The sequence below is a fragment of the Dendrobates tinctorius genome, unplaced genomic scaffold (assembly GCF_039654945.1).
Source record: "Dendrobates tinctorius isolate UK_male_01 unplaced genomic scaffold, ASM3965494v1 ptg000290l, whole genome shotgun sequence".
In the NCBI taxonomy this organism is placed as follows: Eukaryota; Metazoa; Chordata; class Amphibia; order Anura; family Dendrobatidae; genus Dendrobates; species Dendrobates tinctorius.
Genome location: NW_027361957.1, coordinates 5487458 through 5503207, shown reverse-complemented (window position 1 = coordinate 5503207; position 15750 = coordinate 5487458). Strand labels below are relative to the sequence as shown.

Sequence of the window (15750 nt, the reverse complement as noted above, 5' to 3'; positions counted from 1 at the left end):
TAATCATTGCTCATGGGAATTACGCTGTATAACGGAGTCTGCAGCTAGCTGACAATTTTCAGACTTATAATAACATTTAATTTTGCAATGTTGAGACGAGGAGAGCCACATACACCTTTCCTAACTAGGCACACATTAGTAAGCTGGGTTTTAGGGTGATAGCAGGGCTGGCTACAGTGATTGAACAAGATTATTTTTTTCTCAGGATTTTTTTTGTAGGAAATAAATATTGTTTGCAGATTAAAAGCATATTCAAATGTCATCCGTGACGGGACTCATTGTTTGTTCCATGACGTGGCATAGCAATGCTCCTGCCAAGCTATTCATGCTTCTTTGTTTGAAGACGCAAGTTACAATACTTAAATACATGATAAATGATTCAGTTGAGTTATTATGCAGGTACATGGCAGGGGACAATACTCCACAAAGACAGATCGGGATCTCTGCCAGTTAGTAACAAACCCACTAGAATGGATAATAGTCATTGATCAGTACCGTGTTCACTTTGTGAATAGCTGTGCAGACAACTCCAAACATTTTTTTTTCCATATTAAAATACGTCAAGTCAGTTTTGACGCCTGGAAACCATATTTTCACATAGTAATTATCTATTCTAAATTAACCTCTGAATAAGTGCATTGATTCTTTTTATTGGTGCTTGTAAAGATTGCTACATTGGGGAGCTGCATAGAAATCGAACTTGCACAGACCTCAAACTAAGCTGATTTTTTTCAGACTGCACAGAATGCAGATAACCAAAAAAGGGCCCAAATTACCTGCTAAGTAGCAATAAAAATATATCTTTTTTTTTTCTTTTTTTTTTAAAGGGAATCTGTCACCCCTTTTTTTGGCCTATTAGCTACCGGAATCGACTTCAAGGGCTTATCTACAGCATTCTGTAATGCTGTAGAAAAGCCTCCGATGTAACCTGAAAGATAAGAAAAAAGAGTTAGATTATACTCACCCTGGGGTCCGATGAGTGTCGCCGTCCGATCCGGTACCTCCCATCTTCATACGATGCCATGCGCTGCTTCTTCCCTTCCTGTCGTGGTTTTGGCGCAGGCTCACTGCTCTGCCCTGTTGAGGGCAGAGCAGAGTCCTGCAGTGCTCAAGCGCCTGCACACTGCAGTATTCTGCTCTGCCCTCAACAGGGCAGAGCAGTGCGCCTGCGCCAGAGCCACAACTGGAAGGGAAGAAGAGGACAGCATCGCTGCAAGATGGGAGGCATCGGACCGCAACACCCATCGGACCAAGACCGAACCGCCCCCCGGTGAGTATAATCTAACTCTTTTTTCTTATGTTTCAGGTTACATCGGAATGCTGTAGATAAGCCCCTGTTGTCGATGGCAGCAGCTCATAGTCCAAAAAATGGTGACATTCCTTTTAAGACTTATACATAAAATAGCAGCAAAAAAGAGCCTTATTACTCGTAAGGACAACAATAAGGAAAAATCAGATTAGGTAGCTAATTCAAGACCTCCCCAAAAGAACATATATAATCTGTATCATATAAAAAGATTTATAAAATGTAAAAAAGTAACCATATATTGGCATATATAAATACAACATTTCCAAAGACAAGCAATATATAGCTTGGTATATCAAAAGTACAACCAATAGCAAATGCAATAAAATTACCAAAAATGCATACTAACTTGTGAGACAGATATATGGTAAATAATTTATAAAAGATTATGGCAATATGATATACCACATTATTTTTTTTTTATTATCCTGGTCCATCACCTCCCTTCTTTCGATGCCGTTCTCCTTCTGTGATTAGTGTGGATGACTCGTCCCTATGTCATCCGCACAGTCTCCCTGGCATCGTGCTCCTGTGCAGGCGAACTTCTCAGCCCTGACTAGGGCAGAGTAAAGTACTGCAGTACCAGGCGCCTGGGTCTTTAACCTTTCCCGGCACATGCACACTGCAGTACTTTACTCTGTCCTAGTCAGGGCAGAGAAGTTCGCCTGCACAGGAGCACGATGCCGGGGACCCTTTGTGGATGACATCGGATTTGTCATCCACACGAAGCAAGAAGGTGGACACCATCGAAAGAAGAAGGGAGGCAACGGACCAAGACGGCGACACCCATCGAATCGGACAGCCCCACAGGTGAATATAGTATATAGTAGAATGTGTTTTTTTTTGTCTTGCAGGTTGAGTTGTGGGCATATATACAGCGTTAGAGAATGCTGTATACGAGGGGTGAAAGGCAGTGGTCTTATCTCATATGGGACAAACCTGGTGATAGGTTCCCTTTTAAATAGGAACACAATGTAGTGCAAATAGAGACATGACAATAGCAATAATGTACTTATATATTCTAATTCAGTGTTCAAAACCAATATCATAATCAACAAATATAAAGCAATAAAAATAAAAGTATAAATAAATAACAAGTGATCTGGTAATGGGGAAAGGTCAGAGTATCCCAACAAATAATATCTTAACACAAACGTATTGCACTTTTGCTTCATCAGGAGTTGATCATAGATTAACATTAGGGATTTAAATAGTCTAACTCTAAATAGAATGAAAACTATATATCTATGCTGTCACAGTAGTTTCATAGATTTGCACAATATGCAATATTTTCAAAATTCTTATATTCCTCTAGATAAATGGAAATCTCTACATAAATTTTAAGAATTTGTACATAATATGAATTTGAACCCTAGTATGATAGTCTGGGGGACCATCCTCAGGTGATTGTGTGTTTCTGGTATGAATCTAGAGTGGTGGTTTTAGATACTCTGGATTGTGTGCTTTGTTGTTGTGGTCAATCATATTGTGTGATTAGATCAAGGCAATAGCTTCGTCATTCTTGTTCTAAGCAGCCTTCAGATTGAAACCAGTTTTCTTGACCACAGTCTTGAGCCATGAAAGAAGAAGCGCTTCTAAGGCGCAGGTCATGTGCTGGGGTTTCGCCTGGCGCCTATCTCCCCAGGCCAGATGGACGAAAACTAGTGCGAAATGCATCATTTGGAGGGTACAATGAACTGTCTCCAGCACTTCCAGGTTTGTTTATTATCTGTCATTTGACATGTATTTGACAGTTTCACCAAAATAAAGGCAAAAATGTGTTATCAGGTAGAAAACGTGCATGTCTGTATAATAGGACTGATTCGATTTTAGTGATATAACCTCTTTTGCCTTTACTTTTTATCTGTTTATTTATCCCTTTGATTTTGGTGCAGATCAAGATTATTGGGCTTGTGAAGCAGATTCTGGGCAGAGGAGAAGAAAGCTTCCTTGTGCTTAGGTCTTCACTTTTATATGGACCTTTTAATGGCTGTGTTTGTGTTCTACATTTTATGTAGTCTTTAGCAAAATATAGTGTACCAACAAATGAAAAACCTACCAGTATCTATGGATTATCCTTTTTCAGCCACTGCAACATAGACACCATGTGTAGACCTAGACAGTCGATCAAGTGAGAGAGACACCCACTATGGGGTTATACATGATGTTCTTGTTTTCGTGACCAAAAATGATAATCTGTGGATGCCGATTCTTTTTTTTTTGGATAGTTGAAGGTCTTGATACTTGGTTACTTCCACCTTGTATTTAATGTACCGTAAGTTGACTCAAATACTTGCGCTTTCTGAAAACATTTTGTTTTGCCAAAATTCAACCAGCCTGATAAATAAAATATAAAAATATTTGTCCACTAGATATTTTTGCATTAAAAATGGGCCAGTGAGGGTAGTAAAACAAAAAGGACATGCTAACCTTCCAAACCAAAACAACTGTGAACCATTGCCTATGTTCCTTGCCAGCCACCTTGTTTCCTCTTGCAGCAGGCTATATCCTCCTCCTATAGCTATTCAGAGGCCACTGTTCATCTACACAGTTAACTGTTTTTTTTTCCAGCTCTGATAGAACTTCAAGGCTACCACCCATCAGTGGGTGTTGAGTGGCTGCAGTGGTCTTGTGATGTTGGTGACAGGTGGGGGGACATAGGCCGCGATGGGAGGGAGCGTTGTGGGTCCAGTAAGTGAATGTCTGTATATAATGTAATATTTTGTAAGTGATAACTCCTCTGTTGCTATTTGACACAACTTCAGTAATTCTGAACAGTTTGCAGGTATTTACAGTGGGTACGGAAAGTATTCAGACCCCTTTACATTTTTCACTTTGTTTCATTGCAGCCATTTGGTAAATTCAAAAACGTTCATTTTTTTTCTCATTAATGTACACTCTACACTCCATCTTGACTGAAAAAAACCCCAGAAATGTAGAAATTTTTGCAAATGTATTAAAAAGAGAAAAACTGAACTATCACATGGTCATAAGTATTCAGACCCTTTGCTCAGACACTCATATTTAAGCCTCATGCTGTCCGTTTCCTTGTGATCCTCCTTGAGATGGTTCAGCTCCTTCATTGGAGTCCAGCTGTCTTTAATTAAACTGATAGGACTTGATTTGTAAAGGCACACACCTGTTTATGTAAGAGTTCACAGTGCATGTCAGACCAAAGAGAATCATGAGGTCAAAGGAACTGGCCAAGGAGCTCAAAGACAGAATTGTGGCAAGGCACGGATCTGGCCAAGGTTACAAAATAATTTCTGCAGTACTCAAGGTTCCTAAGAGCACAGTGGCCTCCATAATCCTTAAATGGAAGAAGTGTGGAACCACCAGAAGTCTTCCTAGACCTGGTCGTCCAGCCAAACTGAGCAGTCATGGTAGAAGAGCCTTGCTGAGAGAGGTAAAGAAGAACCCCAAGATCACTGTGGCTGAGCTCCACAGATGCAGTAGGGAGATGGGAGAAAGTTCCACAAAGTCAAATATCACTGCAGCCCTCCACCAGTCGGGCCTTTATGGCAGAGTGGCCTGACGGAAGCCTCACCTCAATGCAAGACATATGAAAGCCCGCATAGAGTTTGCTAAACAAAAAACACATGAAGGACTCCCACACTATGAGAAATAAGATTCTCTGGTCTGATGAGATGAAGATAGAACTTTTTGTGATAATTCTAAGCGGTATGTGTGGAGAAAACCAGGCACAGCTCATCACCTGCCCAATACAATCCCAACAGTGAAACATGGTGGTGGCAGCATCATGCTATGGGGGTGTTTTTCAGCTACAGGGACAGGATGACTTGTTGCAATTGAAGGAAACATGTATGCGGCCAAGTACAGAGATATCCTGTATGAAAACCTCTTCCAGAGTGTTCTGGACCTCAGACTTGGCCAAAGGTTCACCTTCCAACAAGACAATGACCCTAAGCACAGAGCTAAAACAACAAAGGAGTGGCTTCAGAACAACTCTGTGACCATTCTTGACTGGCCCAGCCACATCACTGGCCTAAACCCAATTGAGCATCTCTGGAGAGATCTGAAAATGGCTGTCCACCAACGGTCACTATCCAACCTGACGAAACTGGAGAGGATCTCCAAGGCAGAATGGCAGAGGATCCCCAAATCCATGTGAGAAAAACTTGTTGTATAATTTCCATGAAGACACAAGGCTGTACTAGCTCAAGAGGGTGCTTCTACTCAATACTGAGCAAAGGGTCTGAATACTTATGACCATGTGATATTTCAGTTTTTCTTTTTTAATAAATTTGGAATAATTTCTATATTTGTTTTTTTTCAGTCAAGATGGGGTGCAAAGTGTACATTAATGAGAAAAAAATGAACTTTTTTGAATTTACCAAATGGCTGCAATGAAACAAAGAGTGAAAAATGTAAAGGGGTCTGAATACTTTCTGTACCCACTGTAGGTGGATCTAACTATGAAATACATTTTGTATATGTTTCGTCTATGTAAATCACATTTCGGATTTATTGTATTTATAGTTCAACATTGAAAATGTGAACGTTGTTCATCTTGTGAACACATAGATTGTCACAAGTTCTAATCGTGACATACAGCAGAGAGAGGAGGACGTCTGGTCTATCTTCTGTTATTCCTGAAAAAAATAAGCCCAATAATATACCATAAGGAAATATGTGGATTAGGCTGAACTAGACATTAAAAGCCTTGCTCTAATTGTCTGCATTGTAAAAGCCGTAATGTTGTATTTTATCTGCTGTATAATGTTCTCCCTGTGAAACAACTTGGTAGAGGTATTCTCCCACCAAGGCTATGATCACATGCAGCTTTAGCCTACGGTCAATGGCTCCATCAGGACTTGTGTCTGAAACCCCCTGGAAATCGGGAATTCAACCTGCTGACTCCTTGGAGCCCGCTTCACACAGGCTTTTACGTCACAAAATGATGAGTGCACAGTGACTCCATTTGCATCATTACAGTTAATGGCAATATGAGCAGAAATGGTTGAATCCTGTTTTCCAGGGCTTCTGATGTAGGTCCTGATGCAACCACTGACCATAAGATAAAATGGTATGTGAGCATATCCTGAGAATGCACCCTTAGGATATGTTCACGTTGCATTTTTGCTGCGTTTTCTCTGCAGGCAAAGCCTACTCTCTTGGCAGTAAAACCAACTGCTTAAAAAAGCAGGTTTTGCGTATTTGCTGCATTTTTGTTGCCTCTTGTGCATGCTGATAAAGTTTAATGTGTGCAGGAGATTTCTGAAATGTCACCGCTTTTGCTTGTACTGTAAAATGCAGCTTAAAATTTGCATTAAAAATTTCTGCAAAAATGCAACATTTGAACATAGCCTACGGCAGTGTGATAGATGTTTGATTGCTGTGGGTCTGACCACTGTGATTTCCCAAAGTAATCCCTCGAATAGGGGACCAAAGTCCCCCATTCATAGATATTGAATGACATGGCAGAGTACATACTCGCCTAATGTGGAGTCGTGTGGAACAGAGACTTTGGAACCCTGTTCTAGCGATCAGACATTTTTCTGTTGAGTTGATAGTGATCAGCGTTTGTTACTAGAAATCCCTACTGAAAGTACTGAGGCTATGTACCATGTAATTGATATTATGTGTCTGAGTGGACCTTGATGCATCTTTGTTATCATGAAGTTATCAGTGGAGCAGATGAGTCTATAATATAAGAACTTTTTTATTGGAAATCTGTTAGCATGTTTATTCCACCTAATCAGAGAGACGCATGATGTAGAGACAAAGACCCTGATTCCAGTGTTGTATCACTTATTGGTCTGCTTAGTGTAGTTTTTATAAAATTATTATATTATCAGCAGGAGATTATCAGTAGAGGACTAGTAAATATGCTGCTATGTAGTGCTCCATATTCATGAGCACTGTATAGACCCATCATCACAACTGATTGGCAGCTTTCTGCCTATGCACAGTGTACCCAGAAAGCTGCCTTTCAGTGGTGTGAGGGGTTATACAGATCTCCACAAACAGATAACTAATAAATCTGCAGTAGAGAAAATAGGGATGTTATCAAAACTGCAGCAAGCAGCCCAGTGAGTGAGATATTGCTGGAATTAGAGTCTCAGCTCTGATATTATCTGGCTCTGAAATGAGTAGAAAAAACCTGGCGACAGATTCCATTTAACAATTAGCTAGTCAGCTGATCTTTATAAAAGATTAAGTGGTCTTGATTGTCTTGTTGCCTGAGTGTACTATTATCAATTAAGGCCCCGTCTCACATAACGAGATCGTTAGCGAGATCGCTGAAAAGTCACCTATTTTGAGACGCAGCAGCAACCTCACCAGAGATCTCGCTACATGTGACACGGAGCGGTGACCGGCCCCCCCGCTGGATATCGCTGATTGTGCTCGAATGTCCTGGGTCATTTTTTGATTGCTGGTGTCCCGCTGGCCAGCATGCATCGCTGTGTTTGACGCCGACGAGCGATCTCCTTGGCGACGCAGAACTCAGGGACGCAGGCGTGAGTTGTCAGAATAGCTGCTGTGTGACAAGGTCCCAACGATCGCCGAGGTCGTTATACCGCTCGCCGTATTGTTGCTGCATCGTTGAGTAGATCTGCCTGTTGGGCAGCTTACTAGCGACCATGTAGCGACGCACCAGCGACCCTTACCAGGTCATATCGTGTCGGGATCGCTGGTGCGTCGCTATGTGAAACGGGACCCTTAGACTTCTCATTTCTTTATCTGTGTGAGGAATATGGTGTTTAAGTAAAGGACACGTTGTGGTTATCAGCTGTTATAACTGCATTATTTGGGGGGGGGGGGGGATATCAGCCACTTCTTTCTAAAGACCCCAAAACATATTAGATTGAAATCTATAAGCATTTAATACATGTGGGATCCTTAAGCTCTCCCCCAAAGATGTCTTGGAAGATGAGCATCAGGCATGTTTAAAACATACGTGCCCGCTGAGAAGTTCATGTGTTTGGGGGGAGTCAGGGGAAACCACTGTCCAAATTTTATCTAAAGGTGCCTATAGACATTAGTCTAAAGTTCAAGAAAATGGATTATTTCAACACAAACTGCTGTAATTGAGTGGGAGTCCACAGCTCAAATGATTATCAGAGCTAGTATAGACTAAATGTGTATCGCTGTGATGGCAAAATGATCGTTCACCAGATGATCAGTCATCAACCAATGATCAGCCGTCAACTTATTCCCATCTTGTGTATAGCCACATTAAAGAAGCCCTCCCATCAACTTCCCCCAAAACCTGTGTATGTATTGTAGTGTCATTGTGTGAATATACTCACTTATCTACGCCTCATCTGTTATCTGTCCCTGTTCCAGCCCTCATCTGAGATGGCAATTCAGAATGTCTGCATCGCTCTATGTGTGAGCCATAAGTCTCTCTTACAGTGTGAGCCTATGGAACCTTGTTCTGACGCTTCACATGTTCCGTATTTCACATCAGTACCTGTAAGCCAAAACCAGGAGTGGGTGATAAATCCAGAAGTGGTGATGTGTTTCTATTATACCTTTCCTCCGACTGTTCCACTCCCGGTTTTGACTTATAAATACTGAAATAAAGTACTGACCAAATTCTGAACGTGTGACCGTGGCGTGAAAGCCACTTCCAGGTTGCGCAGTGTGAACTGAAGAGGAGTGTAGCGGCGCTGGGTATTGGAGAATGTGGCGGTAGGTGAGTATATTATTACACTGCAGTATACACATGCTTAGGGGAAATAAATTCATGGGAGGGCTTCTTTAGGCCATTAATTATGCTTACAACTAAAGTACTAGTCATGGGGAGAACTAGAAATAAAGCCTTGTCCAATCTTGAGTGAATCATGTAGAATCTTGGGCTTTAAGTGTGTAGCACACTACATGTAACAATCGCTTTATTGTCACATGACTTATATAATGTCATTTGCTTTATTGGGCCGTGTGTGTATGTTTTTGTTTTCTCCTGTTAATATGATGTAATCTTCATGTCAGCACATTGTAGTTAATTCCTCCAGCTAAGTACTTTCTTATTGTAATCAGGATCAAGACCATCTCCGTAATGGAAATGCACCATCACCAAATACCTTAAGACTCTTGTGCCTTGTTTGTCATTTTCTGACCATACTTTAGTATCGTTTGTTATGGCGATGTAGCATTTTTTATCTATTGTACTCACTGGCCGTTGTGTAGCAAAGCTGGCTCTGAAGAAACAGACCTCATTATCTTTAGCACACAATCGGAATGCAGAGTTGGAAACAAAAGTGAATTCAATGGTTTTTATTGTTATTATTATTATTATTGAACAGGCTTTGGCTCGAGCCATGGTGACTTGATGGATGAACGATGTGTAGGAAGATGGATCTTTTGCAAGCCTAGATAGGTCCACCAGGGTCTTCTCAATCATTATTTTGATTGTAACAAGCCTTCAGGTTGCTATGGTTTAACTCGTGACAAAGATTTTGCTTCTAGATGGATGGCCATCCTCACGTTTAACATTAGAATACTTTCTTATGCAGAGCAGGTTAACGTTAACTTAGATTGCAAGGTGCCCATGTCCAGAGGCTTGTAAACGAGCCCAAATCATCACTCTTCTCCCACTGTGATTGTGTGTAAGAGGTGTTTGAGCTGATATTTTGTGTTTGCCTTTCGCTAAATGTGGCGCAGGGCATTATGGCCGAACATCTCCATTTTGATCTCATCAGTTAGGTTCCATACATTGTTCCAGTAGTTTAGTGGTTTTGTTAAGAGGCACATTTTTTTTTTAAGAAAATGCTTTCACCTGACAACCCTTTAAGTGATGCCATATTTGTTCAGTCTTTTCTAATTGTACTATCATGATCTTAATAATGTAACTTCTAAGGCCTTTAGAGTCTGAGCTATATCTAGTGTTTTTGATCATTGCAGTCTGACCTTTGGGTGAGTTTGCTGGTATGTCAACTACTGGGAATATTAATGTATTTAATTGGAGAATAAAGGACTCCAAATTGTTTGGAGTTGGCCCTTCCCAGATTGATGGGCTGTAACAATTGCTTTTCTAAGAACATTGCTGATGTCTTTCCTTTTTTGCCACTGTGTTATCACAGGCCTGAATGCTCCAGACCAGCAAACTGCCTATACTTATGCTTTTATAGTGGTGATCACACTTACCGATGACAAATTAATCAAGGCTATTGATTAACTGCACTTGGCTGATACCCTCTTAAAGGGAACCTGTCACCATTAATATTGCTATTAACCTGCAGATACAGGGTTAATCTGCAGGTTAATAGCTTTACTAACCTGTCCGGCACACCTGCACTGCACGTAGCTGAATGCTGTGGAGAGAAAAGAACTTTATTCTCCCTGGCAGCATTTGGTTTCAGCCATGGTGGTGGCACTGGTTCAGTCACTGCCCTCCCTGCACTGACTGACAGCAGATCAGCATTAGACCCGGCTGTCAGTCAGTGCCAGGGGCGGTTACAGCTGCTGTTCTTTCTACACAGAACGGTGACTGAGACCTATTAACCTTCAGATTAACCAAATATCTGCAGGTTAATAGCACTTTTTTCACATGACAGGTTCCCCTTAATATAGCTTGATAGCAGACAATGCTTCAGTGATACAGAAGTTCACATCTTCTGCAGACGTAATAATCTAAGCGCTAAAGTTCCAGCTACATCCAGTCGCCACAAAGGGGAACCTGCTTCAATCACACTGGAGGAGATCTCATGATAGAGCCAAGCCTGGAGACGTTTCAGGGAAGCCACCCAGTGGCCACTTCTGCCCAGGTCCAACGCTTTTTAAATGTAGTTCATTGTTGGAGCTTGTTGGTATTTCACGCTGCCTGGGTATACTATACTACATATTGGTGGACACTCCTTCTTGAACATCTCAGTTTTGTAAGTTAACCTTTTCTTTTTTTACTTGTATACTGGTTTAACAGCCTTATCCAGGGGACATAAATAACCAGTGACCACAGACTTTCTACTGAAAGAATGCTGCCAGACAAGTCCATGTCCTCCTGGACATTTGTCTGTGAGACGTGGAAAAAGACTAGCATATTAGGGTTAACCACAGCCATGCCGGAATTTTGAGTTTTAAGCATCCGTCCATTTCTGTGTGGAAGTTTACCGCTTCCATTTAGGTCTTGTAGATTTCACTATTTTGTTTTCAGTTCCAGTTCTTTGGATGCTCTCCAACACATCTATGAGGATTTTCTGTGCTCAGCACTTCTAATAAGACGGCATGCAAAATACATTACAGTGTGTGGCTAAACGGAGGATTGGCTCAATAAATAGCGTTGTTTGGATGCCCTTTGTAAATGTCAGGGAGGAAAAAAGATTTTCCTATATTGCCAGTCTGGTTTTTCTTCCCTCAGGACAGATGGGCATTGTCTGCCTTTCACAATAATAGGAGCACCCTTACTACCCACATTCTTGGAATATTCGGCCTTCCTTATTCAGGACCGTGTTGCATATATTTTTTATTTTAAGTCCAATAAATTGTACCTGTCAGTAAACTAGATTGTAGAAATTGATAGTAACGGGTGCAGGGTGACGTCTAATACTGGAGGCCATTATACTGCCCAGTTTTCCACAGACATTACCTTTCAAATCTGTCTACATTGCAGAGTTATATTCTTGCTTCTTTCTCATTCCTGCTTTTTTGCAATTTTCAGTGGAGGTTTTATATCCCTTCTATATAAAATTCCATAAAAAAGTGATTATGTCGGCGCTATAGAAATACATTTATTATTGTTTGTTTTTCTTTAGAGTAGCGCCTGTGGCAGACCCAACCTCTCCTATATGTTACATAGTTGCTCACTCATTTTAATGACCAGTAAGTAATAATTAAAAGTGTAAAGAAAATATATTATAGAAGAAAATTACAGCGTGTAATTATTATCATTCTTCATTTTTACATGGTAGTTTTTAAGGGTCTCCTTGGGATACTGTAGCTCTTCGTGTATGAGATAAATGCCCTGGGTATGTCTAATCATGCGTGTTCTGAGGAAGTCTTCATTTTACGATTGCGATTACTCCTGTTGAAAGTAAATGAGGTACTATCTGTTGTTGTTATTAGCAAATTAGCATTTAAAAAAATAAAAAATACTGGATTGTCATTACAAAGACTTTTTTGGTGGCAGATCATGCAGCATTTTTACCTGCAGCCCAGACCTGCTTTCTTGGCAGTAAAAATGATTTGTTCAGATTCAGGTTTTGCTGCTTTTTGGGTGCGACTTTTTGTTGTGCGGATTGCATGTGCGATTTGTGTATAATACACGTTTAATTCACCAAGAATGCGGCAAAATCCGCAGAAAACCTGTTTGCTGTGGAGTTTACTTTTTTGCAGCGTTTTGCTTTTTCTCGTTGCTTTCTACGTATGAAAAGACGTTCTGCATATTTGAAAAACGTTGCATGTGCATGAGATTTCTGAAATCTCCTAGCTTTTGCTGGTACTGTAAAACGCTCCTTCTTTTCCAAAGAATAAAACTGCAAAATAACATGTCAAAAATGCTCCATGTAAACATAGCCTTAATGAGTACCGTAAATCCTATACACATAAAATAGCTGGGGCTTACAGGGTTTACGACTCCTGCTTCTTCTACTTGTGTTCCTGGGGTTTGTGATGATATTTCTGGTTGTCTGCTTTACATTATATAACTGACTTTAATTGTCTTCTTTTATGAAGATCATAAGAAATGAACACGTGACTTGTAGTTGTGGCCCCTATTCTAAACTGTAACGATGAGGTCACCAAGTCGTTATGAAGCCATATAAAGCCATTGAAGACTTTAATATAAGGCCCCAATATCTGCTTGCCAAGAATGATGGAAATGATAATCGCTATATTGACCCTTTAACAGTAGTAGAGCATAACCGGTTTTTGCCTATAGCTCTATTTTTCTAAACAGACCTCAAACATTTGAATCTTTTGCGAATGTTCTCCAAAGTGGATTTCCCAAGACGCTGCAAAAACACTTGGTATTTCTAATCATAGTAAAAATGTAGTGAAAAACCGCAGCATATGCAAAGAGGTTGACAGATTTCTGTTGAGCTCAGGCTTAAATGTCCTACAGGATAGGGTGGTGCACTGTATCTGCCACCGGCTTTAGTATACGAGGCTTTTCGTTCTGGTATAATTTTCCATCCTGTTTTCCATAAATGGACAACCCTGCTTAATAAATTCAGTGCCCAACAGAAGATAAAATCCATGTATGCTCGCCTCCTGCAGCAGCAATGGAGGACGACTCTCTTTTTTAAATAAATGTCTGTTCTGGTATACCCATAAGGCATTGAAACCGAACTCTGTTTTCGGCTGGAGTAGTACTTTAATGTTACAACAATGAGGTGGGTTATTCTCCTCAGAGATGGGTATTGTCGGATTATACTTGTATAATAAAAACACTTTTGCAATTTACTGTTCACTAAGGCCAGCTTCACATTTGCGTTCCTCAGAGCTGCAGAGGGCTGCGGACTTCCTCTGTGAAGCTCCGCCCACTGCCGCAACTCCCCCGTCAGCTCCACCTACGTCCGCATACTTCTGCATGCGGCCTGCGTACCTATCTTTAGCATTGGGTACGCAGGTCGTGCGGATGTTTGCGGATGCCGCCACATGCGTCGTTTTGACGATGCAACGACCTGCGTACCCAATGTTAAAGATAAGGTACGCAGGCCGCATGCAGAAGTATGCGGACAAAGGCGGAGCTGACCGGTTGAGCTGCGGCAGTGGGCGGAGCTTCACGGAGGAAGTCTGCAGACCTCCACAGCTCGGCCATCCGCAAATGTGAACCTAGCCTAACATTTGCACTTGTTCCAGAGACACCAAAGCTTTTTCTTTTGTTTGGAGTTCCCTACCTATGAGGCCGACCACTGCGGCAATCTGTACTGAATAATTTCAAAGCAGCGTTAGAAAAGAAATTACGCTACCTATCCAAAAAACTCTGATGCAGCTGGTGAAGAGACAGGACTGTGTCGGCTCCTGTTATAAAGTCTGAGCGAACCGTATATTTGTGTGATTCACCGCGCTATGCTGAGCAGATGTATATATAAAAAAAAAAAAAAAAAAAGGGAAATACTACTTAACAGCAGTTATACGTACTTACTTAACAATGAAGTTGATGTAGAATATTCTGTGTAAGTTGAGATGTCTATGTGGTAGGTAGTTTGCAGGTTATCTGATGGTAGAGATCTCGTTTTTGATAGCTGCTGATGCTATTGGAACAATGATATATTAAGGTACCAAAATGGTATTAAAGACCATTATAGAGAGTCTATCAGGATTTACACCTGGGTAGCATAACAAATCTAGCACAAGTAAGTGCATATGTACCCCAGGAACTGGGACTGAATATCAAGGTTGTGGTCACTGTTAGTAATTGAAATTCTCTTCATATTTAGTATTGTATCAATTGATCCACCATAAAGGGAACACCCCGAAGAGAATATAAACGTTAAGATACAACCAGTGAGTATGGTGGACATGCAAGGAGTGGTGTGACCTTTTGTATGTTTTATTGGTACCTTAATATATCATTGTTCCAATAGCATCAGCAGCTATCAAAAACGAGATCTCTACCATCAGATAACCTGCAAACTACTTACCACGTAGACATCTCAACTTACACAGAATATTCTACATCAACTTCATTTTTAAGTAAGTACGTATAACTGCTGTTAAGTAGTATTTCCCTTTTTTTTTTTTTTTTTTTTTTTTTATACATCTGCTCAGCATAGCGCGGTGAATCGCACAAATATACGGTTCGCTCAGCGTTAGAAAAGAGCTTGTAACAAGCACTGCACATGTTTTGCCACCGATGATGTACAGCACTGGTGGTCGATCAGTTGTGGTTGAACACGCACAGTTCTTAGAAATGCTTTTCTATTGAGCTTGTAAGCGCTGCTTTGAAGTTGACCAGCATCACTGGAGCACAAGGTTTGCTCCTAATCCAGTGCCGTTCTTAGAGGCTAGATAACAGCAGTGGTCGGTCTCCAAAGCACTGAACTGTAAACTGGTGTGTTAATACCTCAAGACCGGCTGCAAATTTGAATAAGCAATGAATTGCCAAAGTGCTTTGTTTTTCCAAGTACTGTCAGACAATGCCTATCTATGATGACGAGAATAACCCCTTTTAATTTGGTTCTATTCAGCATTTTTGCTTTTCTCTATTTTGCCCAATGTAATATTTGAGTTCTGCCATGGCAATCATTCTTATTGTGCAGTTTACATTATGCAATTATGTGCAACACACGGTGTGAATCAGCTTTTCTCTAGAGAGGTGATTTTCCTCATAGTAGGTGTTTGTGTCCCTTCGGTGCTCCCTGGTTGTGGTGACACCTGAATCTCACCAGTGCCGAGAACCCCCAGAGTACCTCCTGGCAAGTGAGAGGGAAAACAAGGGGCATGTCCCTGACTTACTGGATCTAAAAGCATCATTAACCCTTACCCTGCATCCACAGAGGCTCTTATATGTATCTTTCTTACATATCTTAAACTGT

General features: G+C 40.9%; 1 protein-coding gene across 8 annotated transcripts in view; it reads left to right on the top strand.

Annotated features, from left to right (window-relative positions):
• The window catches only part of OSBPL8 (oxysterol binding protein like 8), a 423538-nt gene that overhangs the window by 342948 nt on the left and 64840 nt on the right, over window positions 1-15750 (top strand). For 3 of the 8 annotated variants that reach the window (XM_073560017.1, XM_073560015.1, XM_073560019.1), the window contains exon 2: window positions 2875-3022. The exons of the other annotated variants lie outside the window; for them this stretch is intronic. In XM_073560017.1, the coding sequence (XP_073416118.1) occupies window positions 2884-3022 (139 nt within the window). In that variant the 5' untranslated portion in view covers window positions 2875-2883. The remainder of the gene's footprint in view (window positions 1-2874; window positions 3023-15750) is intronic. 8 annotated transcript variants of the gene reach the window in all.